The 25,808-nt window shown below is 43.9% G+C and overlaps 2 protein-coding genes, 2 long non-coding RNA genes and 1 other non-coding gene across 5 annotated transcripts; 4 read left to right on the forward strand and 1 right to left on the reverse strand.

Annotated features, from left to right (window-relative positions):
* The first annotated feature begins 420 nt into the window (after positions 1 to 420).
* Positions 421 to 3,836, forward strand: LOC112430343 (leucine-rich repeat-containing protein 31). Its single transcript, XM_076887984.1, has 4 exons — positions 421 to 510; positions 836 to 1,000; positions 1,145 to 1,300; positions 1,574 to 3,836. Exons 1-4 carry the CDS (start codon positions 456 to 458, stop codon positions 2,029 to 2,031), a joined length of 834 nt encoding a protein of 277 aa, XP_076744099.1. The 5' UTR covers positions 421 to 455; the 3' UTR covers positions 2,032 to 3,836.
* Positions 3,837 to 5,632: 1,796 nt separating this feature from the next.
* Positions 5,633 to 13,176, forward strand: LOC143420239 (kinesin-like protein KIF1B). The gene is made up of 5 exons (XM_076887985.1): positions 5,633 to 5,704; positions 5,798 to 5,951; positions 6,178 to 6,370; positions 6,528 to 6,646; positions 10,488 to 13,176. Exons 2-5 carry the CDS (start codon positions 5,941 to 5,943, stop codon positions 10,690 to 10,692), a joined length of 528 nt encoding a protein of 175 aa, XP_076744100.1. The 5' UTR covers positions 5,633 to 5,704; positions 5,798 to 5,940; the 3' UTR covers positions 10,693 to 13,176.
* trnap-ugg (transfer RNA proline (anticodon UGG)) lies at positions 11,653 to 11,724 on the reverse strand. Its single transcript has one exon. It is a non-coding gene; the product is annotated as a tRNA-Pro (tRNA).
* Positions 13,177 to 13,761: 585 nt separating the features above from the next.
* LOC143420477 (uncharacterized) lies at positions 13,762 to 15,812 on the forward strand. The gene is made up of 3 exons (XR_013100307.1): positions 13,762 to 14,889; positions 15,084 to 15,137; positions 15,310 to 15,812. It is a non-coding gene; the product is annotated as an uncharacterized LOC143420477 (long non-coding RNA).
* Positions 15,813 to 24,976: 9,164 nt separating this feature from the next.
* Positions 24,977 to 25,808, forward strand: LOC143420240 (uncharacterized). The gene is made up of 3 exons (XR_013100069.1): positions 24,977 to 25,050; positions 25,136 to 25,247; positions 25,328 to 25,808. It is a non-coding gene; the product is annotated as an uncharacterized LOC143420240 (long non-coding RNA).

A 25,808-nucleotide genomic window follows, 5' to 3' on the forward strand; every position in this document is an offset into this window, starting at 1 on the left:
CAACAGCAGACTGCAGATATTGGTGACTTAAGTGCACTATGAGCCTTAGCATCAGCTGACTCGCTGTCATTTCCAATTACTTCCACTTTGTTATAATATCACTAACAGCTGACTATGGAATATTTAATAGCGAGGAAATTTCATGACTGGACTTGTTGCACTGGTGCATCCTATCACATTACCATGCTGGAATTCATTCAGTTCCTGAGAGCGACTCGTCCTTTCACACATGTTTGTAGAAGTAGTCTGCATGCCTAGGTGCTTGATTTAATACACCTGTGTCCATGGAAGTGATTGGAACACATTAATTGAATGATTTGGATGTGTTAGGGAATACTTTTGGCAACATAGTGTATGCCTGACCTTACAAACTCTATGATTATAACAGTCATTTTCACTGTTTTCAGAACACAAGTTATGGTTGGAGATATCATGACCGCCACCCCACCATACAGATGTTTTGGGAGGTATTTGATGAACTAACTGAAGAGCAGAGGAAAGATTTCCTTCGTAAGTACTTGCTGAAGCCTCCATTATGATATGTTACTGAAATCACACTGTATCATATAAAACATTAGATTTTTCTGCGCTTTACCAAGATACATTAGAGAGCAGCATTGTTCTGATTAATATACTGTAAAGCTGCTTCTAGCTGGTGGACTGAGCCGCCTCACCTTTCACCTGGCTCACGTCACACACCTGGAGAGACTCGACCTCCACCTGTGTTGCCTCACGCGAGATGATCTAGAGGCTCTGAGTCAGTTGCTACCAATCTCACACGCCGGACACTAATCGCATGCTCGCTGCAGCAGTCATGTGACTCGTTGTTTTTCAGTCCAGGTGCTGCCCTCTCTCACTGCACTGACCGAGCTTGATGTGTCATCCAATAAGGAAGTGGGAGGTGTGGTCCACCTGCTGGTCTCCGCCCTCCCTGCGACACAAATGAGGAGGCTGCCATTCAACAGCTGCTACATGAGCAACGAGTCCTTCACTGCTCTGGGTAACACACACACACACACACACACACACACACACACACACACACACTTGTTTATTTATAGAAGTTTTCCTTCAAGTCATTCTCCCTGAATACCTCTTCCACCCTCTAGCCTGAAATGGTGAAAACTTTGTGTTTATGCATCAGCCCTGGCGGTGTCCTATCTGCGCACGGTGGATATTTCCTGGTGTAAAGTGGTTGGCGGTCACTTGGCGCTCCTGCTGGATGCTCTGCAGCCATCAGTCGTCAGCGAGCTCCGTCTTTGCAGCTGCGAGCTCACCACTGATGACATGCAACATCTGGGTAACTAACACACAATGACATTATACTTTTTCTTTTTTGGTCTGTAGTGGATCATTAGGCTGCATAAATGTATATTAAGACAAGTAAAGCCTGAAGGAAATTGATATTTCTTTCATTTATTTCATGCTGCCAGCATCTGTAGCTGTCGTATAAAACAAAACAATGAAACTATTCGGTGTTATTTTTGTCTCCATCAGAAACATTGTGAACAAAACAGTAAAGTGAACAGGCATAAAGTGATCAGTTATCAATGGGTCCTCTTCCTCTGTGCAGCTGCCGTGTGCAGACGGGGCTGTCTCTCCTCACTCCGTGCACTGGATCTGTCCTACAACAGCTTGGTGGGAGACAACGGTTGGTGCAGTCTGTTTGCAGCAGGAGGTCTGGGCTCTCTGGAAGACGTGGATGTCAGTTTGCGACCTTCAACCTCTGCTCTGTGCTCAGCCTGGCTGCCCGCTCTGCTCCGAGCTCTGCCTCAAATGCCGGCGCTGGCTCGACTGGCCATGCAGAGGTGGACAGCTGACTGTCAGGAGAGAGAGCAGCTCAGGTACTGTCTGAAAAAGAGGAGCGTCCTGCTGGAAAGGGATCCAGATTTACAAGACACATCATCAGCATGTAAAGGGAACAGTCAGGAGAGCCTAGAAGAGAGTCAGCCTGAGGAGATTGGAGCGGACCGCACTGGAATTTACTGTCAAAGAGCGACCCACTTTGTTGCTTTATTATTATTTTTTTAAGTCTCTGTTACCACAAGAAGGTCAGTGTTGACGTCAGCTGCATCACGTCTGATGTAAACTGTGTCACACGTGATGGTTTCAGGGAATACTGGGAACTTACAGAGTTAAGCACAGCTGGTGTGGGTTATCATATTTGTCGTCTCTCACCTTGGCTGCAGGGTCTGGGTCTTTCCAATGCAGCAGTCCTAACACTTGAGACACACATGCCGAGAAGTGGGGATACCTGGAAATGGACAAAGGCTTTCAGCAGAGTTTTAAAGCAGCTATTCAGGAAAAGAGCTGTGAATTATCTGCATACCTTGTTAGGTAATCAGCTATTTTGGGGTTCTTTAACAAATCAACCAAAAGGTCGACTGAGTATTTTCTCGTCAGAGTACCTTCACCGTTCACGATGATGTTGAGCACAAGCTGGAGCGTTTGATGGATGTTCTTTGCATCAAAGAGCTACGAGGAAATCCCAGAGATTAGAGACAGGATATTATGTGAATCAGCATGAATGTTGTTTGTTGTTCAACAGATAAAAACAAGAAGAGAAAATAGAAACAAAGTAAAAAAGGAACAATTGTTTCTGCCGTTAAGAAAAAAAAATTGAGTCATGGCAGAGACCTGCAGAAGTCTTGAGTCTCATTTGATGACATTTTGTCAGATTGCCTTGTAATTTAAAAAAAACAAAACTGTTTTTTGAGCAAAAGTTCTCCAGGTTTTTTTGGAGTTCTTTCAAAGTTTTCTTATTTTTGGACGTTAGCTGCTTTTTCACTCTTTTTCAGTCCAGTCTGTGCATCTGAACATTTACAGAAAGATTTCTTTGTTTCGTCTTTAGACACTTTGTTAAACGCAGATCCCAGCAGAGTTCGCCTACCTTCTCTCCAACCTTCTCAGGTTTTGTGGATATTATACATGGTTATGCTGAGAATATGTCGGCTACTTTCCACTGGAAATGCCTTTTGGTTAAACTGTCAGCGAGGAATTTGCACTGTTACATTTTTATATAACTTTAATGCAAAAAAAACAGCTGCTTGTTTAAGTGAAAATACACTGATGGGGTTTTTTTCTATTCATGAAACAGGAGTGTGATCAGTTTAATAAAAGAAAAAATAACCATAACCAAGATATGAGGGGAAATCTTGGACAAATACAAGCAGACTGGAGCAGCCAGCGTTCAAAACACCGACGTTCAAGGTAACAGAAGGTTCCCGAGCCACATCCACCCAGCTGGTTTCTGTGTTTCTTGTGTATTTGTGTACACTGTGACTTCATGGCTGTCTTGGGCTCCAGCTCTTGTTTTGGTGTCTCATTAATTTGATTTAATGTCCTGCTTAGTGATAACATCACTCTTGGCCTCCCTGCACTGGCTTCCAATTGAATTTAGGATTCATTTTCAAGTTCTTTTATTGGTTTTTAAATCTTTAAATGGTCTGGCACCTGCTGAAGCCCTATGTCCCCACTCGTTCGCTCCGGTCAGCTGAGCAGCTGTTGCTCTCAGTCCCCAAATCACGGCTGAAACTGAGAGGAGACCGAGCGTTCTCTATCGTGGCTCCTAAGCTTTGGAATAATCTTCCTCTTCACATTAGGCAATCGACATCAGTGCTGGTTTTTAAATCCAGATTGAAAAAGCATTTTTATTCACTGGCTTTTGACTCAGTGGTTGACTGACTTGTATTTTATTGTTTTTCGCTATGTTTATTATTGTATCGTATTTATTATTCTTATGGTATCTATTATGTTTCTATTGTTCAGCAGTTTGGTCAGCCTTGTGTGTTTTTAAAGTGCTATATAAATAAACAATGATGATGATGATGAACATAGTAACGTGTGTTGGGTTGCTCTGTCTTCAGACTCACTGTCAGACTGATTAGACAGTGAGTCTGAAGGTGAGAGTCCTCACTGCCCACGCCTGTCTTTGGGTCTGACCAACACCGTTTCCTGTGTGTCATTCCCCCCTCGCCTTCCCCCCATCCGTCCTGTCTGCACTGACCTCTCCAATAAAGACAAAAGGCCTCATTTTCTGAAACTCTTCCTATCCCATCACCTTGCGAAGAATCACTTCACCATGTTGATTAATAAGGACGGTGGGAATGGTTTGAAGTCTCGTCACAGAAAATGTGCCAAAGGCAAAGAATCTGAGCTTGAAATAAAATGAAATGAAAGATCAGCCCCACACAGGGGTTAAATTCAGATGGAAACTCTTATCACACAAAGAGAACAAGCGAATAAATATATCTGAGTGTGGCCCCTCGACTGTCACAGTGTAGCTGACATTTGATCTTATCATGTGTTAAAGCTATTTTAATTACTGAAGAGAACCAGTGTCAAACTCAGCCCAAGTATGGTTGTACGTTAATCCTTAAAGCAACAACGTTTTTAAAGTTGCAGCGTCATTTTTACACCACACCTAAAATCCCACTAATCGTCCGGGCTCTTCACCCTATGACCACACGCTGGGGTATCTAACACCACATGACCCAAATGGAAACTATGTCAGCTGAAAGAAACCCATCGAAATGTGCAACACTTAAAACTTTGCCTGATTGGAGCATGGCTTCAAATACAGCCCTGAAAACAGACAGGCGGTCGTTGGCATTTCGTTACAAAGTTTCCTTGTTCAAAACTTCTGCTTCATTATAGCAACCGAGTGACTGGGATCTACGAGCTGAGCTTGTGTAAGATGTCTGACACTGGAAGCCCAGGTGAGCGGCCATGAAACATGTTTAAAGAACGGCAGCTGTTTTATCATAATTCTGTGGAGAGCTTCATCCTAATGAGGGCTCATGTCCTGAGCAGGGATGCAGAGGAGGAGGAGGAAGGTCCTGGACACATCAGTGGCTTATGTGCGTGGAGAGGAGAACCTGGCCGGCTGGAGGCCCAGAGGAGATAGCCTCATCCTAGAGCACCAGTGGGAGCTGGAGAAGATGGAGCAGCTGCAGGAGGTGGGGCCTTAAAAGATTCATAAAGAAATAAATCTGTTTAATATCGTAGAGGGAAAAATGACTTTTCAGCTCAAAGACCAAAGTGCTATTCTAAAAAGTTTTTTCTTAGAGTACAGACTTTACATGACTAACCTCCCCTCTTCTCCCCACCTCACATTCGCCCCCATCTTTCGTCCAGGTGGAAAAGACCCGTCACCTTCTGGGAGAGGCGGCTCCCGTGGGAACAGCTCCCACCACCAAGTCCCTGAGTGAGTCTCTGTCCCCCAGCGTGAGCTCCGGCACTCTGTCCACATCCACCTCCGTCTCCTCGCAGATCTCCAGCACCACCTTTGAAAGCGTGAGAAGGAGCTGGCCACCAAGGTGAGAAAAACGTGGGCTTAGTGGGCGTTCTTGTTGCTGCCTTCTTCCTTCTCTGCTCGGAGCTGATCGGTCTTGTTCCTGTTGTGTTGTAGTGCCTGCGCCTTCTGACACACACCTTCAATACTGAATACAAGCAGCTGGTGAACAGCATCAGTGACTGCAAGGTGAGAAATAATACAAAGAAATAAAAAAATAGCCTTTCTGTGTCACATCAGGGAGTTCCTATATTGACGTCTACCTCATCCTGCTGTTGTTTCACTTCAGCTTTCTCTCATCTCACCGATCGGACGTGATCCATCCGTGACGAGCTTCAGCAGTGCCACCCTCACCCCTTCCTCTACCTGCCCCTCTCTGTCGGACTCCCGCTGTGGCTCCATGGGCCAGAAGTAAACATATTTTTAGGAACATTGACCTCGATCTGCAAACGGTTATTGACAGGTTATCTATTTGATTCTAACTTGGTGTGATTTGTGTTAAAGGACCCCTGAGAACAGATCACGTGCCTCCAGTCCCTCCTGCTCAGACTGTGAAAACTTCCCGATGGTTCCCACTCTGGAGACCTCCTACCTTGCGCGGGCTGCAAAAGAACGAGTTCCTGAACTTGGTGCCTGATATTGAAGAAATGCGACCAGGGTGAGTAATGCCATATTAACCCAAATACTGTCACTATGACATGTGTCTCACAGACCAAATGTAAGTCGACACTCATGTTCTCTAGTTCAAGCAGAAATGATGTGGATCGATTCAAATTCCTGAGCCTGGATGATTTCAGCTGGAAACAAACCAACTCTGCTTCTTCCTCAGAAAAACAAGCGCTCTCTTAAAAAATAAATAAATGAATAAAATCTCTTCTTTTCAGATCTGTTGTGTCCAAGAAGGGTTTTCTAAGCTTCGTGGAGCCTCGCTCTAACTCATGGGGGAAGCATTTTGTGGTTGTTCGCCGGCCCTACGACTTCATCTACAACAGCGACCAGGACCCCGTGGAGCGAGGCGTCCTCAACCTCTCCACAGCACAGGTGGAATACAGCGAAGACCAGCAGGCCATGCTTAAGGTTTGAGGCAGGATAGAGAAAGGCTGGATGTAACACGTTTGTCTTTTAATGAGAATTCATTCAAATTGTTTTGGTGCACGTTGATTGATGAAATGGCAAATGGACTGGGATTTATCATTTGAATGAACATGAATATAATGTGATGTTTTCTTTTCAGACGCCCAACACATTTGCAGTGTGCACAAAACATGGAGGCATCCTCCTGCAGGCCAACAACGAGAACGACATGAACGACTGGCTGTACGCTTTTAATCCTCTGCTAGCAGGAACGATAAGGTACACACACACAGACACACACGCTCCTCTCACACCACAGTCAAACGTGCAGCTTCTGCACCCTTCAAAAACATTCCCTTCTTCTCACAACGTAAAAATCTCCCTGCAGATCTAAGCTGGCGAGGCGGCGCAGCCTTCCTCCAGCAACCCCGCTGCCAGCTCAGCTTTCCTCCTCTCTATTCCCTCCCCTCAGCTTTTTGTGTTTTTGTTTCGATGACAATGTTTGGGTCTAATCTTGTTCCGCTTAGTTGTCATTCCCAAACTCTCCTAACTAAGTAGCATGTTGTAGTAGTCTACTTGTGTGTGCACGACTCTTTAGAAACTTTCCGTTTGCCCGTCATCTGTACAAAAAAAATGTCTCTATCAGTGCTATTTGTCTCCTGAAATGAGTTTCATTCTATTTTGGGGGTTTTTGCTGTTGGTTTTTTAATAAATTAACATGCTCGCATGATACCTGCAGCAGTCCTCAGGAGAAGACCAGGTTTGCTCAGTTTAAAACAAAAAAACAAAAATGAACCAAATCAGCCAGCTTACATTTGAAACCATGAAGGAAAAATCTACAGTTATCTCCAAGTGACGTGTTAGTTTATGCTCTGTGTTACGACCCGGCTCAGCGGACGTAACATAAACGAGCCCAGAGACTAGGGGGTTAGATAAAAAGAAAAACATAAGGTTTATTAACACAACTGAAAACCGTTAGTGAAACAACTCACTAGGCAATAGAGTGATTTTAAACAAACATAACAACTCCAGTAACACCAATAACACCAGTAGAACACTACTCATCTAAACATCTCACAGGAGGCAACTCAAAACAAAGGCTCAAATGGCAGCAGTGCAAAGGCAGGAGGGACCGTCTCCACAGTCTGTTCAAATCAACAAGTCCCTCCACGAATGAAGAATCCTCAGCCTTTTATCTTCTCAGGTGATTGCAGGCAGCTGTGTCATTGGTCTGTCGTACTCAAGGCTCCCTCAGCAGCCAATGGTGTGAGTGGTCTGGCACGCTCTGACCTGAATGAAGGTGGGGCGGGCATAGGTCCGGGCCAGCCAATCCCCCGTGAGTCCTGGAACACTTTGATTTCCATAGAGGAAGGCGGGGCCACCCCTCCCCTTAAAGTACCACCTATGTTGGGCAGAAGCAGACATTAAAGAGTGTGAACAAAAACAAAGAACAAACACAGCAAAACATGTTTACAAGCGGGACAGACCATCAGCTAAAACATTTTCAGACCCCTTCTTATGGTGAATACTTAAGTTGTATTCCTGCAACAACAGAGCCCAGCGCATAAGGCGCTGGTTATGATTAAACATGCGAGTAAGGAACACAAGTGGGTTGTGGTCGGTGTACACAACAAGAGGTAACATGCTGGACCCCAGGTATACGTGAAAGTGCTGAAGAGCCAACAACAAAGTCAGGGTCTCCTTTTCAATGGTGGAGTAGTTTAACTGATTTTTATTGAACTTGCGGGAAAAGTAACAAACGGGGTGGTTCAAACCCTGCAAGTCTTCTTGCAACAGCACTGCCCCAGCCCCGACAGCACTGGCATCAACCTCCAGTTTGAATGGTCGTGTCAAATCAGGTGCAGCTAACACAGGAGTGTGGCAGAGGAGGGCTTTCGCACTCTCAAAAGCATCTTGACACTCACTTGACCATATAAACTCAACTTTTGGGCTGAGTAGGTCAGTCAATGGCTTGACTACTGAGGAGAAATTTTTACAAAGGTTTCTGTAGTAGCCCACCATCCCTAGAAACCTACTCAACTCACGCCTGGTGGTAGGTGTGGGAAACTCTTTAATCACTGCCACTTTGGCATCTATGGGCCGGACCTGTCCACGTCCCACCTCCCTGCCTAAGTACATCACTATAGCTTTGGCAAACTCACACTTAGCTAAGTTGAGAGTCAGAGTAGCTTGAGCCAAACGGTGAAATACCTGCTGTAACGTTTCCAAATGATCTTGCCATGTTTCAGTATAAATTACTAGATCATCTACGTAGGCACTGCAGTTGGACAGGCCACGGAGGACTTTATTTACCAGCCTCTGGAAGGTGGCAGGAGCGTTACACATGCTGAAAGCCATGACTGCGTATTGTAGAAAATCATCAGGTGTAACAAAGGCAGAGATGTTAGAGGCACGTTCAGTTAAAGGGACCTGCCAGTAACCATTAAGAAGATCTAATTTAGTGACATACTGAGCAGTCCAATACTGTCCACACAATCCTCAACTCTTGGGAGAGGATGTGAGTCAGCCACAGTCACAGAGTTCACCTTCCGGAAGTCTGTAATAAAACGGGGCGAGCCATCTGGCTTAGATTCCACTATACAAGGCGAGCTCCAGGGGCTTTGACTGGGCTTCGCTAAGCCATGTTGCAGCAGATAGTCAGCCTCCTGTTTCATGAGCAAGCGCTTATGGGGGCTGGCTCGATAAGGATGCTGCTTAATAGGTTTAGCTCCCTGGACATCAATATCATGCTCTAGCACCGTGGTGCAAGTTGGCACATCCCCGAGTAAACAGGTGTATTCCTTAATCAAGACAGTAACACAGAGACAGAGGGGTCAGAGTCAGGAGCTGTGATAAGAGGCCTGGTGGTGCCGACCTTTTCAATAAAAGGTGATCATCATGTCTGGCGATTATACCTCAGCAGAGACTTTGTTTGGTGAATGACACAGGTCAGAAATAATAGAAACAAACTTCAGAGTGACAGACGAGCAACCACACACAGCAGCGCCATCTTGTTACCAGTCAGGTGTGAAGAGCAGTTAGACCAAAGGTTCATTCAAGACTTTTTATGTGAAGGGAAGGATTTTAAACTGGATTCTGGATTTATCAGAAAATCAGTTCAGCTCGATCTGTTTCAGGATGGCTGAGTGGTCTAAGGTGCTGTGTTTAGTGCTCACTCTCCCCTGGAGGTGTGGGTTTGAATCCCACTCTTAGCAGTTTCTGCTTCATTGTCTTTCTCGGTGTTCACATCTCCTCATTCCTGAAATGGTCTGCTCACATTCACGTCCAGTCCAAAAAGGCTAGGCAAGCGCCTGTACCGTCTCCGACAACTCAGGAAGTTAGCAGGTTTTTCCAGTGGTCCTCAGAACTTTCTATTCAGGCGCTGTGGAGAGCATCCTCACACAGAACATCACTTCCTGGTGTGGGAATAACTGTGTCCAGGATTGAGAACCAGAGTGATCCGTGCGTCAGAACGCTGCTGCGTTACAAATGCAAATACAGTATGATCCACAAATATAACTTCCCTACAGGACATTTACACCAGGAGATGTTGGTCCAGAGCATCTCAGATATTAAAGGACTGGTCCCATCCCAGTAACAAAATGTTTCGACTTCTGCAATCAGGCAGAAGGTTCCACACCATCGGGGCCAAAACAGACACTCGAGGAGGAGCTTCTCTCCTCAGGCCGTACGAGTCCTAAACCAGAACACGCCCCCACTCCCCTCATAGCATCAATAAGTGACTGAAACAGGACCTTATATCAATCTGTTCACACTACCCTGGTCGCATTACTGTTTACACTTCTCTGGTCACTCAGTTGAATTACTCTGTTTATATTACTCTGGTCACTTGTTTACTTGCACAGCTCTGTCAATACGTTGCTGTGCTAATATGGCACAAGACACTTTAACACTCCATTTGCACAAAGTACATTTTCAGATTTTTGATTTAAAATTTCCAGACTTTTAAAATCTATTTACTTATTGTATGTAATGTCTTTTTTTGTACAGTCAAAGGAGCAGTTCAGGAGACATTTCACTGTTTGTTTTGTAATTTAATGACTATGCATGTGACAAATAAAAAATCTTCAGTCTTGAACGTTATGCTCTCTCTTTCTAGGCCCTGCCAGTACTCTCGCTCCAGCATTTTGGATCAGCTGAAGGCTTTTGAGGGAGTTTTTATGACATCTGAAAATAGCAAATTACAGTTTCCCAGGACTTGCATGAACAGTTCAACAGCAAAGCCCCAAAAACCAAACAGGCTCATCAGGGATTTGAACCCAGGACCGCTTACACCCAAAGTGAAAAGGGAAAAGCTTCCTTAGGCATTTTCCAGGTCACAGCAGAGGTGTGCTTGCAGGCGGAGGAGGAGTGAGGTGCTGAGGCTGCTCCTGCTGCCCTCCAGCGAAGCCCAGGTGGCTGCTCTCAAACCTGCCCACAGCAAAGAGGAGCAGCTTCAATTACATGTTTCTTAGATTGTCACAAATAAGCTTTCGTCTAATTTTCAGATGATCACTTTTAATTTTAAATTAAGAACCAATTTAGGTGGGTTATTTAGAGCTTCCAATGAGGTGCATGTGTTTAGATCATGGCGGACAAAAAAAGAGTACCTGAAGAAAAACCCTGCAACATGGAGCATGCACCCACCTGCAATCAACACAGTGGCATGAGCATATAGTCATACAGATGAGCATGACAGCGTCAAGCTTCATAACCAGAAACCTTACACCACAAATTAAGTCACATTTTGACCCTAAAATCTGAATTTTGCAGTTAAAATCATCACATAATTTTCATCTGTAATATTTTATTTCACTTGGTACATAAGTTACATGTGTGCATAATGCACTGAAAGAGATTCCTTCGTGGTACTGAAGTACTAATGTTTACTGATGTTTATTTTTGGCCCTTTTGTGTATCAGTAAAACTGATGTGCGTTCTTCCACATGCATATTGTTAAAGTCGTGTGAGAGAGTTACACATTTATAATATATGATACATAACTGTGTATTGTAGTAGTTCTGTGTACAAGTTTGAATTGAATTCTCTTATTTAATCTAAAATAAAACTCTGTGTTATCTTGAATAACAAATAATTACCTTAGAAAAACTTTTTGGAGAATTTAAATGGTAAACAATAAGAACAAGGCCAACAACATCCTTCATATCAGATCTGTTAGCTGTCCCTGTATGAGGGACTATGGGAACATGTGTGCAGCTGCAGAGATTCTTTCAAATGGAGCCTAAACAGCATGTGGCAGCTGAGAGGCTCTATAGACAACACGTGGGCTCGTCCAGGATTTGAACCCGGGACCTCTCACACCCAAAGTGAGAATCATACCCCTAGACCAACGAGCCACACAAACAGTCCAGCAAGTCTTTTTTCACAAAGTCTCACATCAGAGCAACTAGATGAAGAAGAATGTGTGAAAGATTGTCTTGAACGCTCAGAGAATCATCTGTTTGTGTGCTTGATTCTAGATTTTATTCTAGGATTAATTCAGTAGAGATTTATTGGACATACTATAAGGACACATTCTATTTAACTTGAATTCTCAACAACAACAATGAGGGCTGGCCCTAAATAAATAAAGTTAAAATAAATCATATCACACTAACTGCTCTGTGTGTACTTTTTAAAAGAATCTTCTATCATTTGAATATAGCAGACATGCTTTATAAAAGCCTAGTATATATTATTTTCTTTCTTCCCTTAAACTGAAAGAATTACAAGTATGTAACTAGTATAGCAAGTTGAGAGTCATACTGTACCAAAAGAAAACAAACCTCTTCTGCCAAAGAGGAGGAGTGTAGAGATTAGAATATTATTTTACTGTTACTATTCATAACATTATCATTACTGTTGCATTACGTATCATTTATCATTATCATTTCATTAGAGCATTTATTGAAACTGTTGATGTTACATTAAAGTTTGTATTTCAGGTGTGAGCATAATTACATAATAATCTTTCATTGCAGGTGCAACTGTAACCATGTTATCCATATTGCATTTTGTGCTAATTAAAGAGTTGAAGCTCGGTCAAGTTAATTAATGGTCTGAAGCTTCGGTCAGCGCGACGTCTGGCCGATCAATAGGAAGTTAAGGTGACCTGGAGCCATGAAAGAATTGCATACATGCTTACAATACAATACACTACATATAACCTGTAAACAGAATAGAGGCCTGTGTGTGTTCAGCAGCCTGCTGCATTGGAGTTTGCCTAGTAACAGATGACTCGAACGGAGTCAGGAAGTATACTTCTAAGATGTCTTTGTTTGTCGAGTGAGGTCATGCACTGAGGTCAAGACACATAGTCTGCCTGAACACACATACACAGTATATAGACTTGTTTTGCTCGAAACTGCAAAGTTGTTTTACCTGCATACGTGACAGTTTAGTTCCACAAATAAGTGAAGTGCAGTAAGTGAAATAACAGGAAGCATCTGGCGGTGGCGGAGGAACAGAGGAAGGAACTGTTCTTTTTTAGAATATGTCCAAGGTCGGAATTACTGGAACTGATGCATGTTTCTTATCTGCTTTGACGCATGATGCTTGTCATCGACTATGTTATATATATGACTGCTCGTTTACTGTTCTGGGGAGATCGAGGCTGATGTTTTGCAGAGCTCATCTTTCCCACACACGTGTGTGCTTTAATAAAATCATTGTTTTGACGCACAATGGACCTCCAGTCGTTTGTCTCTTACCTCAAATACGAAATCAGGACACTTCTTAAACACTAATAAAAATATATAACATAATTCACAATCCACTTATGACACGTTTTATGAAGTGTCAAACTGAAAGAAAAGCGTGTTTTGTCATGGTATGTCATAACAATAGCTGATGGGCTTCTATTCCTATAAAGCAGACTAGACAAACAGAAACCATCTGTCACGGTCCCCGTGTCTCTCTGGTTGGCCCACGCTCGCTACAGGTTTTGTTGTTGTTAGTTTTGGTTTTTTTGTCTCTCCTCCTCCTCTCTGCCTGGGTGGAGCTCATTACGGGCTCTCACTCTTGGCCCACGCACCCCTGTGGATGGTGTCCACCTGCGGCTGATCCGGCTGATTTCCCCAGCTGCTATTTAAGGCAGTGGCACAGAGCAGCTCACCGCTGGAACGTCGAACCACCTGAGTTCGTGCTCGCGGCATATTCAAAGAAGAATCGCTTACACGTGTTTTATGTTGTGGAACTAACCTTGACCTTCTGTCTGTAGATTCTGGACTGAATTACCGGACCTGTCCAAGTGGGGCAGTGTGTGGAGTGTTGGAGCGAGTGCGGCTGAAGAGGAGTGCGTGTGTGCGGAGGAACGGTGGCGGTGACTGAGTGGAAGAGGAAGCGTGTGTGTGGATTCCGCCCCCCCCCCCCCCCCCCCCCCCCCTTCTCTCCCTGGAGCCCTGGACCCCCTCCCAACTCACTGTACATATATTTTGCACTAAGGTGATCCCTATTGTAAATAAATCCCCTTTTTGTTTCGTTGAAAGAACTGTCTGCGCGTGGGTCCGTTCAGTAGCCATGACACCATCCATCCATCCATTCGCTTCAGCTTATCCTGTTCAGAGTCGCGGGGGCGCTGGAGCCTATCCCAGCTATCATAGGGTGAGAGGCGGGGTACACCCTGGACAGAAACACTTTGTTGAAAACAAAAGTGAAAGGGCGACTCACATCTGACTGTGTTCCCTGTGGGTTGAGTCACTTTGTATATAAAGCATTTGCAGCATTTTTAAAAATCTATTGTTCCAAATTTCTCTGTTTTCTCAACTTTTTCTCAAGCTGAGCACTTGGTCCACTTTTACAAGCGATGGCAGCAGCAGCAGCCTTTTCCAGAGGTTTTAGTTTTAGTTTTATGCGCAATAAACATTCATTGTGTCATTTATTAATTCATCCTTTTTTTATTTTCACTTTTTAAAAATCCACTACATGTTGTGTTGTGTTTAGTTGTGTTTAGTGCCGATGTGGGACAGTTTCCAATTCCATTGTACTATTGTACCAAATATGAATGTGCAATGACAATAACGAGTTATTCTTATCTTATCTTATCTTATATCTGATCTCAGATGCACTCCCTGATGTACCCACAGTGTCTGTGCATTTAGGATACACAGACAGCTAGTATAAATCCATGCACGCACATGCATATTCTGAATATAGTCTCTGTTTCGTTTTGTTCACTGTGGAAGGTCTTTCAAGGTCACAGTAGTTCATGTAAAAGAAGCTGATATTTTCATGTAAGCAGAACGTGACTTTTTGGAATTCAAATGAAAGAGGTGCTTTGACTCAAAACATATTGCAGGCAGATTTTCATGCAACATCTCTTAAACTTAGAAAGTTCTCTTTGTACATTTCTTTACAAATCTTTATTTCCTTAAATCCTTATTGATACTTTCTCATGTGTTTCAGAAACTTTGATGGCAGCGGCACAGTTGACCATGAGTGGTGTCACAACTACCGAAGGCTTAGTTAGGATTTTGCTGTGTCTGCTCCATCTTTCAAGTTCACTGATAAACAAGGGCGAACTGGTAAACTGACTGTTAACTTTCTTTTTGTTGTTGTTGTTTTAATAAAGAATGTAACTTTTAATTAACCACCTTTACCATTAAATCATGACCGTCCGATCACTGGTTAAGCTTTTCTCCTTACTTTTAAAATGCTCATTTTGTCCCAGTTACATGTTTCGCACGCATGTTTGTTGACGTTCTTTCTGGTTTTGCAGGAGGAGCTGAAAGGAAACGTTGAAAAATTACAAAAGGAAACAGCAAGAAGGAAGGTGAGTCTGTCAATGACATGGATGTTGACAGACTCCAAACAGAAAAACATGCTTTGCTATGACAACTAAAACAAAAAACAATTTCCCATCATACAAAAGTCTGTTTGCACTCTTTACACTACATACTTTTGTATATTTTGTTACATTAATTTGGTTTATTTTTGTCCTCCAGGCTGAAAATAATTTAGACAAAGCCTATGTTCCTGCTGTCCTTGATGATGTTAAACGTCTCATGGATCCTTTGTACGAACTTTTGAAGTCAGTGAAACGTTTTACATCACTGCTTACACCAGTGCTGGATTTAATGGATGACCTACAGACTTTCGTGGGAGCCGGCAAGGAGTACATGAATAAGTACTTTGAGACAACAGCTGCAGAAATCAATCACAATGAAGAGAACCTACGCAGAGTTATGGCAACACTAACACAACTAGAAAAGAATAAAGATGAACTGTAGCATATTAGTCAGCGTCTGTCTCTGGTAAATGTTCTGTGAAACATCTCTTTCATACTGCGCTGCTTCTAAATCAAAGCTAACTGTACACTTGATTTATAAACTTTGATGAGAAAAAAATCTTTTCTTTCTTTCTTTCTTTTCTTTGTTATATCAGGTCTAATGCGAACACAAAACACAAAGCTGAGATTTTCTCTGTTTAGAAATCACATTAAATCTGACAGTTGTTAATGATTCATATGTAGAAACACTTTCATGTGAATAAAAACATTCAAACTGTTATTATTGCAAATTGTGACGTTTGTAAGAATAGAAGCGGTGGCTGATTGTTCTCTAGTGTTTGTGTGTGGATCAGTGTTGTTCAAGTTACTTGGAAAAAAGTAATTAGTTACTTATTACTGATTACTTCTCAAAAAATGTTATATCGTTACATTACTGATTACTTAATTTCAAAAGTAATTATTTACTTATTACTTAGTTACTTTTTGGTACACACCTGAATACTTAATAAAGCAATAGACCTTTCAGCCCAGTTCTATTTTTATGCATAATCCATCATATAAAAATTCAGTCAAATGGAAAAGTCTCTTTTTAAAAATTGTTTTATTATTTTTAATCTCTTAATTTTAGGGAAATCGCATCAAGCAAAAATGTAATTCTATACAACAGTTTTTAAAAAAAAACTATGTGAAAAAATCTATTTTCACCTGTTTAGCAGGAGTGGGGCCGGTGGTCATATCAGTGGGGGATCTGGTGGTTTCTCTGTGAATTTCCGTTCCCATGGTAGCGTGCTAGGTGCTTGTTCAGATTTGAAGTGTAATTTTTCGCAGAGTGTACAACGGACGCTAATGTTTTTGCCACTTTTTACAGAATAACACTTGAAGTAATATAAGTACTTCCACGCTTTTAACGCTGCATGGTCGTACTCTCTCCTGCACTCCATATTACCCATTGTTGATCTACGCACGTCTGCTGTTGCCACGTATATGAACACGCATGATCAGCACAGCGCACCAGGTAGAATCCAGTTTTCAGGCCCCTCTTCTGTGGAATCAGCTTCCAGTTTGGATTCAGGAGACAGACACTATCGCTACTGTTAGGTCTGCACTCGCAGGCTCCACTAGTTCAGAGATTTATCACCATGAACGAATCAAGACGATCAGAGCTCGATCGGTTTTAAACTTGCAAGGGAAGTGTCGGATCAGGATCTTGGAGCTACAAGCTCCTCACATGATCCCAGACAACTCCAAAAATCCAGCGTCCCCAAGCAGGCTTTTATTCAGTGACAATAGTTACACAAACACCCATGGTAAAACCCTATTGTAATAATTTGTGATAAATAAAAGTAGAGTCTGGGGAATATTTGATGAAAGCTTATTGTGATTAATGCTGGGGTGAATTTCAAAGTTGATGTGACGTCTGTTTGAAGTTGGTGTGTTATGTGTGTGAATGTGTTACGTCAGCCAAGAAACGAGATTAGATTAGGACATTTGGATAGGGGATTTTATTCCCACATTGATTAGCAGGGTTGGACTCGGGCACCAGATAATTTAACTGTGGAATCGACAGTGGTGCTTTTAAATTTATTTAAATTATTTAGGACGGGGACGGTAATCCCTAGGAGCGCGGTTGCTCAGCGTGTGGCATCGACTCCTGATCACAGATGCGTGGTCAGGCCTGGCGGCGTCCAGTTAGCCCGAGTGGCGCCCGCGGGACTTCGGGAACCCATTAAAAACCAAGTGGTCAAGGACCACTTCTTTACCGTGCTGTTTGAGTAAAGAGCGGGCCTCAGGCGTGACCATTTCAACGTGGCTGACAGGTAAGCTTTAAGTAAAGCTTAAAGTGGGATATTTAGGACTTCCGGTCAGCATGCGACCCGAATAGACGCAGGAACGAGCTGCTGTGGTGAACTTAACTCCGCTTTGACCAGTTTCACCCCTTCAACTGCCACCTTTAAGTCGCTTACACTCGTAACTACTTTTCTAGTGTTTTGAACACTTTTGACCCTTTCCAATGGCTGCTAAGAGTGCAAAAGCGAACAAAAAGGAGGACGCTAGCTTAACACTGGAGGCTATCACCACGCTGCTCCAGCAGCACCGAGAGTTGGCATCTGAATTTAAGACCTCATTTAACGCCCTCGATTCAAAACTGGACCAGGTACGACAAGCCCAAGAGGAACAGGCCGAGAGAGTTTCATCCTTGGAGCTTGCAACTGAAGACCTGAGCCAACGTGTCGCTGACCTTGAAAACACGTGTGCCGCTCTTCGCGAAGACAACAACCAGCTAAAGAACAAAGTCACTGACCTGGAGAGCCGTAGCAGGCGTCAGAACATCCGCGTCCTTGGACTGCCTGAAGACACTGAAAGTGGGCGCCCCACTCACTTCTTTTCCAACCTTCTCTGTGAGTTATTGGGCAAAGAAATACTTCAGTCTCCACCGGAGCTCGATAGAGCGCACCGCTCCCTCGCAGCGAAGCCGCCCGTGGGACGCCCACCTCGCCCGGTGATCATCCGCCTGCACCGATACCAGATCAAGGACCTCATCATCCGAGAAGCTAGGAGGAGAGGGAAATTCGACTACCGAGGCGTGCCTATCCGAATTGTGGAAGACTACAGCCCCGAGGTCCTCAATCAGCGGGCGCAGTACAAGGACATTATGTCGGAGCTCTACGGGCGAGGCCTGAGGCCGGCTCTCCTCTTCCCAGCACGGCTTCGCATAACGCAGGCCAGAGGCGCCAGAAAGTTTTTCAGCTCCGTGGACCAGGCTCAACAGTACATTGAGAGGCTCCCAAAGGCTCCGGAAGCCCCGTGAAGAATTATTACTGATAAAACAATGGCACCAAATGCAGGTACCAAACATTCCATATAGGTATGGAGGCGCAGTCGGGATCCACGTAAGACGTTGCTTTTCCTCTCCGAGTGTAGCGATGTAGTCTGAGTGCTATAGCACTGAAATGCTGATTATTACTTTAATTTAACTCGATAATCTTATTTTGTTTTCTTTGTTAAATAAGGAGACAACCTCATTGACTTCTACCCGTTGGCTAATGACGTAATACCTGTTGCACGGAGACGGGGAGTTTTGTTATCTACTCGTAGCCTTCTGTCTGTTCTTATTCAATAATTCAGTTATAACGGTAGTACTTATTGAACTACATCATCTTTTTGTGTTTGGTTGTTTGTTTACATACTTGGACTCTGCTTTGAAACACTCCAGCAATTACATTTGGACTTGGTGGCTGATACAGTTTCGAAACTTAACAGTATTATAAGGGGTTTCAGCTTACTATGCTATGGCCACCGGAGCAGTGGTTCGACTGCTTCAATACCTAGGTTATTGGTATCATAGACAGGAGGAGTAACACTCTAAATATGTTAAGTTTGAAGAGCTCGCTGCTTGTTCTTGTTCTTTTTTTTGGCAGCCATTTTCTGTTGTGGGGAGGGTTTGGGGAGGGTAAGGGTCACTGCTTTGAACCTCATACACTGTTCTTTTTTTTAACCTGTTCTGAACTAATTTCCACCCACTGTAAAGTTATTCTGTTCTTATCATCTAAGGCCAGTGTGCATAGTTTCTTTGCTCTACAAATCAGATGAGTCTGAAATTGAACTTTCTAAGCTGGAATGTTAAAGGTCTAAATCATCCAGTCAAGAGACGGAGGGTTTTGTCACATGTTAAACACCGTAACACTGACGTGGCTTTCCTGCAGGAGACCCACGTCAGGGCCTCTGATAATGTCCGTCTCTTCTCCCGTTGGAGGGGCCAGTGTTTTCACTCACTTTTCCAAGCTAGGGCACGTGGGGTCTCTATATTGGTCAGGCAGAACATTCCCTTTGAGGCCCACAATGTCATAGCAGACAAATATGGTAGATATGTCATAGTCATAGTCCTCAACATGAAGAAGAAGGCTTTCAGGAGCAAAGTGAAGGAGGAGATGAAAGCAGCACAGCGGGAGGTGAAACGCTGCCTGAGGGAAGCAAAGGACACCTACAGGAGGAAGGTGGAGCAGAAGTTGGAGAGGAACAATATGAGGGAGGTCTGGAATGGTGTGAAAACCATCACAGGCCACAACACCAAGAAAAGCACAGTGGGGGGGACTGTGGAGAAGGCAAACGAACTCAACAACTTCTTCAACAGGTTTGACCAGCCCACAACCCCCCCACCCTCACCCTCACCTTCACTACAGAGTCCTCTCCCCACTCTCCTGCCTCCCTCGCTTCCCCCCCTTCCTGACACCATGACACCCTTCCTCCAATCCCTCTCTCAGCAGCAAGACATCTCCCCCCCTCCCCTCCTCCCAAACACCTCCCAGTGTCACAGTGGATCAGGTCAGGAGGCAACTGAGGAAGCTTCGCCCCAGAAAGGCAGCAGGCCCAGACAAGGTGTGTCCTAGGATGCTTAAGGCGTGTGCTGCTGAACTTGGGGAGCCGCTACAACGAGTCTTCAACCTCAGTCTGCGACTGGGGAGAGTGCCCGCCCTATGGAAGACATCCTGCATCGTCCCGGTCCCCAAAAAGAACCGGCCCAATGAGCTGAATGACTTCCGACCGGTGGCACTGACGTCACATCTTATGAAGACTCTAGAGCGGCTCTTCCTCAACCTCCTCCGACCACAGGTACAACATGCCCAGGACCCACTACAGTTTGCATACAAGGCGGGTGTCGGAGTGGAGGATGCCATCCTACACAGAGCCCACTCACACCTGGATGGGGGAAAAGGCATGGTCAGGATCCTGTTTCTTGACTTTTCCAGTGCCTTTAATACCATCCGGCCCTGTATGCTTCAGGAAAAACTGAACAGGATGGAGGTGGACCCCTGCCTGGTGGCTTGGATCTCCGACTACCTCACCGACAGACCACAGTACGTCAGGCTGAAGGACATCACGTCTGACACTGTGGTCAGCAGCACAGGAGCACCACAGGGAACTGTGCTGTCCCCTCTTCTCTTCACCCTGTACACCTCTGACTTCTGCTACAACTCTGAATTATGCCACATTCAGAAGTTTGCAGACGACACAGCCATCATGGGGTGTATCTGGGATGATCAGGAAGAGGAGTACAGAAGTCTGGTGAGGAACTTTGTCGCATGGAGTCACACAAACCACCTGCAACTCAACACCTCAAAGACTAAGGAACTGGTTGTGGACTTCGGGAGGTCCAGAGAAGGTCCACTGCCAGTTCAGATAGAGGGGGAGGAGGTGGAGGTGGTCAACAAGTACAAGTACCTCGGGCTGTGGGTGGACAATAAACTGGACTGGTCATGCAACACAGAGCACCTGTATAAAAAAGCCCAAAGCCGACTGTACTTCCTCAGGAGGCTGAGGTCTTTTAACATCTGCAGGAAGCTCCTGAGGATGTTTTACCAGTCGGTGGTTTCTGGAGTACTTTTCTATGCTGTGGTGTGCTGGGGGAGCAACACAGCAAAGAGGGACTCATCCAGGCTGGAGAAACTGATCAGGAAGGCTAGCTCTGTGGTCGGCATGAAGCTGGACACTCTGGTGACAGTGGCAGAGAAAAGGACATTAAAGAAACTGATGGACATTATGAACAATGCTGGGCATCCTCTGCACACGGCCATAAACAATCAGAAGAGTCTGTTCAGTGACAGGTTGCTTCTCCCCAAGACAAGAACTAACAGACTTAAAAACTCCTTTGTCCCACACGCCATCAGACTGTTTAACTCCTCTCTGGAGGGGAGAGGGAGGGGAAACAGGAGGACAAAGGAGGGGGGAACAACTAAGCTGTAGTGCCTCTTCACCTCACTGTACAATACCTTGTGCAATACTTTTTGTAAATAGTCAACAGTGCAATAGACTCAATACTTGAAATGTGCAATTCACTTGTATTTTTATTTTTTACTCCTATTTATTCTATTTATCCCCTTTGTATATTTTATTTATATTTGTCTCTGTATTTATATATGTGTGTGTGTGTGTGTGTGTGTGTGTGTGTGTGTGTGTGTGTGTGTGTGTGTGTGTGTGTGTGTGTGTGTGTGTGTGTGTGTGTGTGTATATATATATATATATAACAATTCTGTAACTGTAACTTCGGTCGTTGCTGTGCTTTTTTTGGAAGTCGAATTTCCCAGAGGAACCCACCCGAGGGATTAATAAAGTTCTATCTTATCTTATCTTATCTTGTCAGTGGGAAACTGTATAACAGTCTTGTTGCTCTAGTAAATGTGTATGCTCCTAATACAGATGACGAGAATTTCTTTAAACAACTATTCTCCTCTTTGCCCGACTTAAATGTCTACTCTCTTTTTCTGGGGGGTGATTTTAACTGCTGGTTAGACCCAGCCCTGGATCGCTCATCCACTAAGAGCAATGTTTTAAGCAAATCTGCATCTGTCATTCATGCCTTTCTATCAGAATATGGAATGTGTGATGTTTGGCGTACTCTAAATCCTCATAAAAGAGATTACTCCTATTTTTCACATGTGCACCATACATATTCAAGAATTGATTACTTTATCATTGACACTAATTGTCTGCAGCAGGTCCACTCCTGTGCCTACCATAGCATAGTTATTTCAGATCACGCCCCTCTTACTTTGTCTCTGTCTCTTCCACATCCTCCTGTTAAAGCTGCACAATGGCGTTTCAACTCGACCCTCCTGTCGGATGAAAATTTTGTAAAGTTTATCCAGGATGAGATACGCTTTTACTTTGCCACCAACTCTTCCCCAGAGACTTCCAGCCTTGTCGTATGGGATGCCTTTAAGGCGTATATCAGAGGCCAGATTATTGCTTATTCGGCAAGAATTAAAAAACAGTCCACCCATGAAAGGAACAAGTTAATGCAACAGATTAAGGAGACTGATGAACAGTATGCTCTCAAACAGAGTCATGAAATATTTAAAAAGCGTGTAGAACTTAAAACAAGACTTGACCTACTCACAACGTACTCGACTGAACGTTTACTCTTACATGACAAATCCAAATTTTATATGCATGGTGACAAACCTGATAAATTACTGGCGAGCCTTCTAAAAGGTTCTCGGGCAAGGCAAAGTATTCTTAAAATTCGACAACAAATTCAAATTCAAATTTTATTTGTCACACACACACAACCATACACAGTATGACATGGGGGTGAAATGCTTGTAGCTGTACAATGCCCGACCATTAAATGACAGAAGAAAAGTTTTACAATATTTACAATTTACTACAAAAATTTACAAATTAACTTAGGAATTTACAGTAAAAATGTGCAAATAGCAGAAGAGATTATAAAGATAAGGATTGTAAATTATAGGAATTATAGGATTATAGGAAATGTGTGGTGGTGCGTGTGGTGACGTGTGTGAGAGTCCAGTCTTATAGTGACGTGTTTGGGAGAGTCCAGTCCTACACCTGGTTCAGGGCCCGAATAGCCTGGGGGAAGAAGCTCCTCCTCATTCTCTCTGTTTTGGCCTTAAGGGAGCGGAAGCGCTTCCCAGACCTCAACAGTGAGAAGAGTCCATTGTTGGGATGGGAGAGGTCCATCATAATCTTCCTAGCTTTGGACTTGCACCGCTTGGTGTAGATGGACAGCAGGTCAGGGAGCTCTGATTGAATGATGCGTTCTGCCGAGCGCACCACCCTTTGCAGATCTCGTCTGTCCTGCTTGGTGCTGTTCCCAAACCAGGTGCAGATGTTTGACGTCAGGACGCTCTCGATGGTGCAGGAGTAGAAGTTCTTGAGCACAAGATGGCAACATAGTCACAGATCATGAAAAAATCAATGAAGTGTTCAGGGATTTTTACTCACAGCTTTACACCTCAGAGTCCCAAACTGACTGTAATGCAATTAATGAGTTTTTAGCTAAACTTAACATTCCTGAAATTCCAACAGAACTTAAAACAAGGCTGGATGAACCCATCTCCCAGTTAGAAGTTTCCTTGGCTATAGCTTCGATGCATTCTGGTAAGTGTCCAGGTCCGGATGGCTTTCCGTCAGAATTTTTCAAACACTTCTCTTCATTACTGTCCACGCAGCTTAGTGCAACCCTCACGGACTGCAAGAAACAAGGATCTCTTCCTCAATCATTCTATGAAGCCTGTATTACACTTATTAAAAAGAAAGGAAAAGATCCGTTGGAATGTGCCTCCTATAGACCCATTTCTCTACTGAACACAGACGCTAAAATATTAGCCAAGATACTTGCCCGTAGACTAGAAATAGTTCTTCCAAAAATTATTTCGAAAGACCAGACAGGCTTCATTAAAGGTCGTCATTCATATTTTAACATAAGGAGGCTATTTAACATAGTCTACTCCAGCTCTACAGACTCTGATGAATGTGTGGTCTCGCTTGACGCTGAAAAGGCCTTTGATCGAGTTGAGTTTGATTATCTCTTTGCAGTCCTTGATAGATTTGGCTTTGGAGCGAAATTTACTTCATGGATCAAATTACTCTATTCTCAACCATCTGCTACAATATGAACTAACCTCCAATTGTCAAAACCCTTCAAACTTCACAGTGGCACACGCCAGGGATGTCCTCTCAGGCCCCTGCTTTTTGATCTGGCCATAGAACCCCTTGCCATTGCGTTCCGCAGTTGCAAAGAGGTACACGGCATTTGGAGAAACAATACAGAACATAAGGTCTCGCTCTATGCAGATGATCTCCTGGGCCCTGTTTCAGGAAGCCGGTTTAGTGGAAAAACTGAGTAAGTATACCCTGAGTTAACGAAAACTCTGGGTTTTCGGTTTCACAAAGCGAGTTCAGCTGAAGCCTGAGTGAGTCACTATGACGACACACGCCGTGAAGCTAACCTGCCCCCTAGCAGGTTTACTACAACTAACCCTGACTGTCTCCGCCCCTTTGTCGGAAACCTGACAGTAGGAAGTGTCGGACATGGCGTGCTCCTTCCTTGAAGAGCCAGTAGATCGTGAAGCCCAAATTCTCCGCAGAGCTCTCCGCCGGGAGAGAGTGATTAGAGCGCGTTTGGACATTTTATCATTTCCTGATGATTGTCTGTGCGAACGTTGCCGTTTCTCAGCACAATCTATAAGTTATTTGAATAACATCCTCAGGCCATATATTACGCATGTGACACATCGCGGACATCCTCTCAGTTCTGTACATATTATTTGTATTGCACTTCGTTTTTTTGCAAACGGGAGCTTTCTGTATAATATTGGTGACGCTGAGCACGTTTCCAAGGCTACCGTCTGTCGGGCAGTCAGGAATGTTACAGTTGCACTGAAACGTCTCCTGTACTCGTTTGTGGTGTTCCCCGGTCATAGACCCACAAGATTTATCAAAGAGGGATGCCACAAAGTTGTAGGTATCAGGATGACCAAAACTTAATTTATGATGTGGTGATACTTGAACTACTACTTAAATTTTACATTTATTTTCAGGGTTCCCAGGCGTGATTGGCTGTATAGATGGCACTCACGTTCCAATCATTGCTCCTTCAGTAAATGAAGGAGACTATGTGAACAGGAAGTCTTTCCACAGCATTAATGTACAGGTACATAGTTCCCTGTAGCATTTCAAACTAACAAATTATTTCATCATAGTAATGGATGCTAATTTGTGTTCTCTGCACTGTGAAGATCATATATGATGCTGCCAACATTATCACAAATGTGGAAGCCAAGTGGCCAGGCTCTGTCCATGACTCACAAATATTCCGTGAATGTACACTGAGCACAAAATTTGGACATGGTGAGTTGAGAATACTTTAAAATATATAAAGACCAATTGCTTCAGGGACATTTGAACTGAAGTGTACCCTTCTGTCTTAGGAGAGTTCACTGGCTACTTGCTTGGTGATAGGGGGTATCCATGTTTACCCTATTTGCTTACCCCTTACCCTGACCCTGAACCGGGCCCACAGCAGCGATATAATCTGGCTCATTGCAGGACAAGAGCCAGAATTGAAATGACTATCGGAATGCTTAAGGCCCGGTTCCAGTGCCTGCAAAGACTCAGGGTCACCCCAGAAAGGGCATGTGACATTATTGTGGCATGTGTGATTCTTCACAACATTGCCACAATTAGAGGAGAACACTGTCCTTCTGAACCAAACATCAGCAGTGATCCAAACCATGAACATCCTGACCCTCCCACGGACATACAAGATGGAAGTGCAGTCAGAGACACCATATGTCACAATCATTTCTTTTGACCCATCACCTCAACATGTTGATAGAAGAATAAACAGATGTTTTGTTCAACTGGCTTTATTGGTCGCCTGTATTTCCTGTACACAAAGTATTAAAAGAT

The sequence above is a fragment of the Maylandia zebra genome, linkage group LG9 (genome assembly GCF_041146795.1).
Source record: "Maylandia zebra isolate NMK-2024a linkage group LG9, Mzebra_GT3a, whole genome shotgun sequence".
NCBI classification, from domain to species: Eukaryota; Metazoa; Chordata; class Actinopteri; order Cichliformes; family Cichlidae; genus Maylandia; species Maylandia zebra.

Excerpts from the sequence above, each read along its gene's own strand:
- LOC112430343 (XM_076887984.1), top strand. The coding sequence starts at position 456 with ATGTTTTGGGAGGTATTTGATGAACTAACTGAAGAGCAGAGGAAAGAT. Across the intron at positions 1,001-1,144 it reads CGAGTCCTTCACTGCTCTGG|CCCTGGCGGTGTCCTATCTG; the intron begins GTAACACACACA and ends TTTATGCATCAG. Across the intron at positions 1,301-1,573 it reads TGATGACATGCAACATCTGG|CTGCCGTGTGCAGACGGGGC; the intron begins GTAACTAACACA and ends TCCTCTGTGCAG.
- LOC143420239 (XM_076887985.1), top strand. Across the intron at positions 6,371-6,527 it reads ACCAGCAGGCCATGCTTAAG|ACGCCCAACACATTTGCAGT; the intron begins GTTTGAGGCAGG and ends TTTTCTTTTCAG. Across the intron at positions 6,647-10,487 it reads CTGCTAGCAGGAACGATAAG|GCCCTGCCAGTACTCTCGCT; the intron begins GTACACACACAC and ends CTCTCTTTCTAG.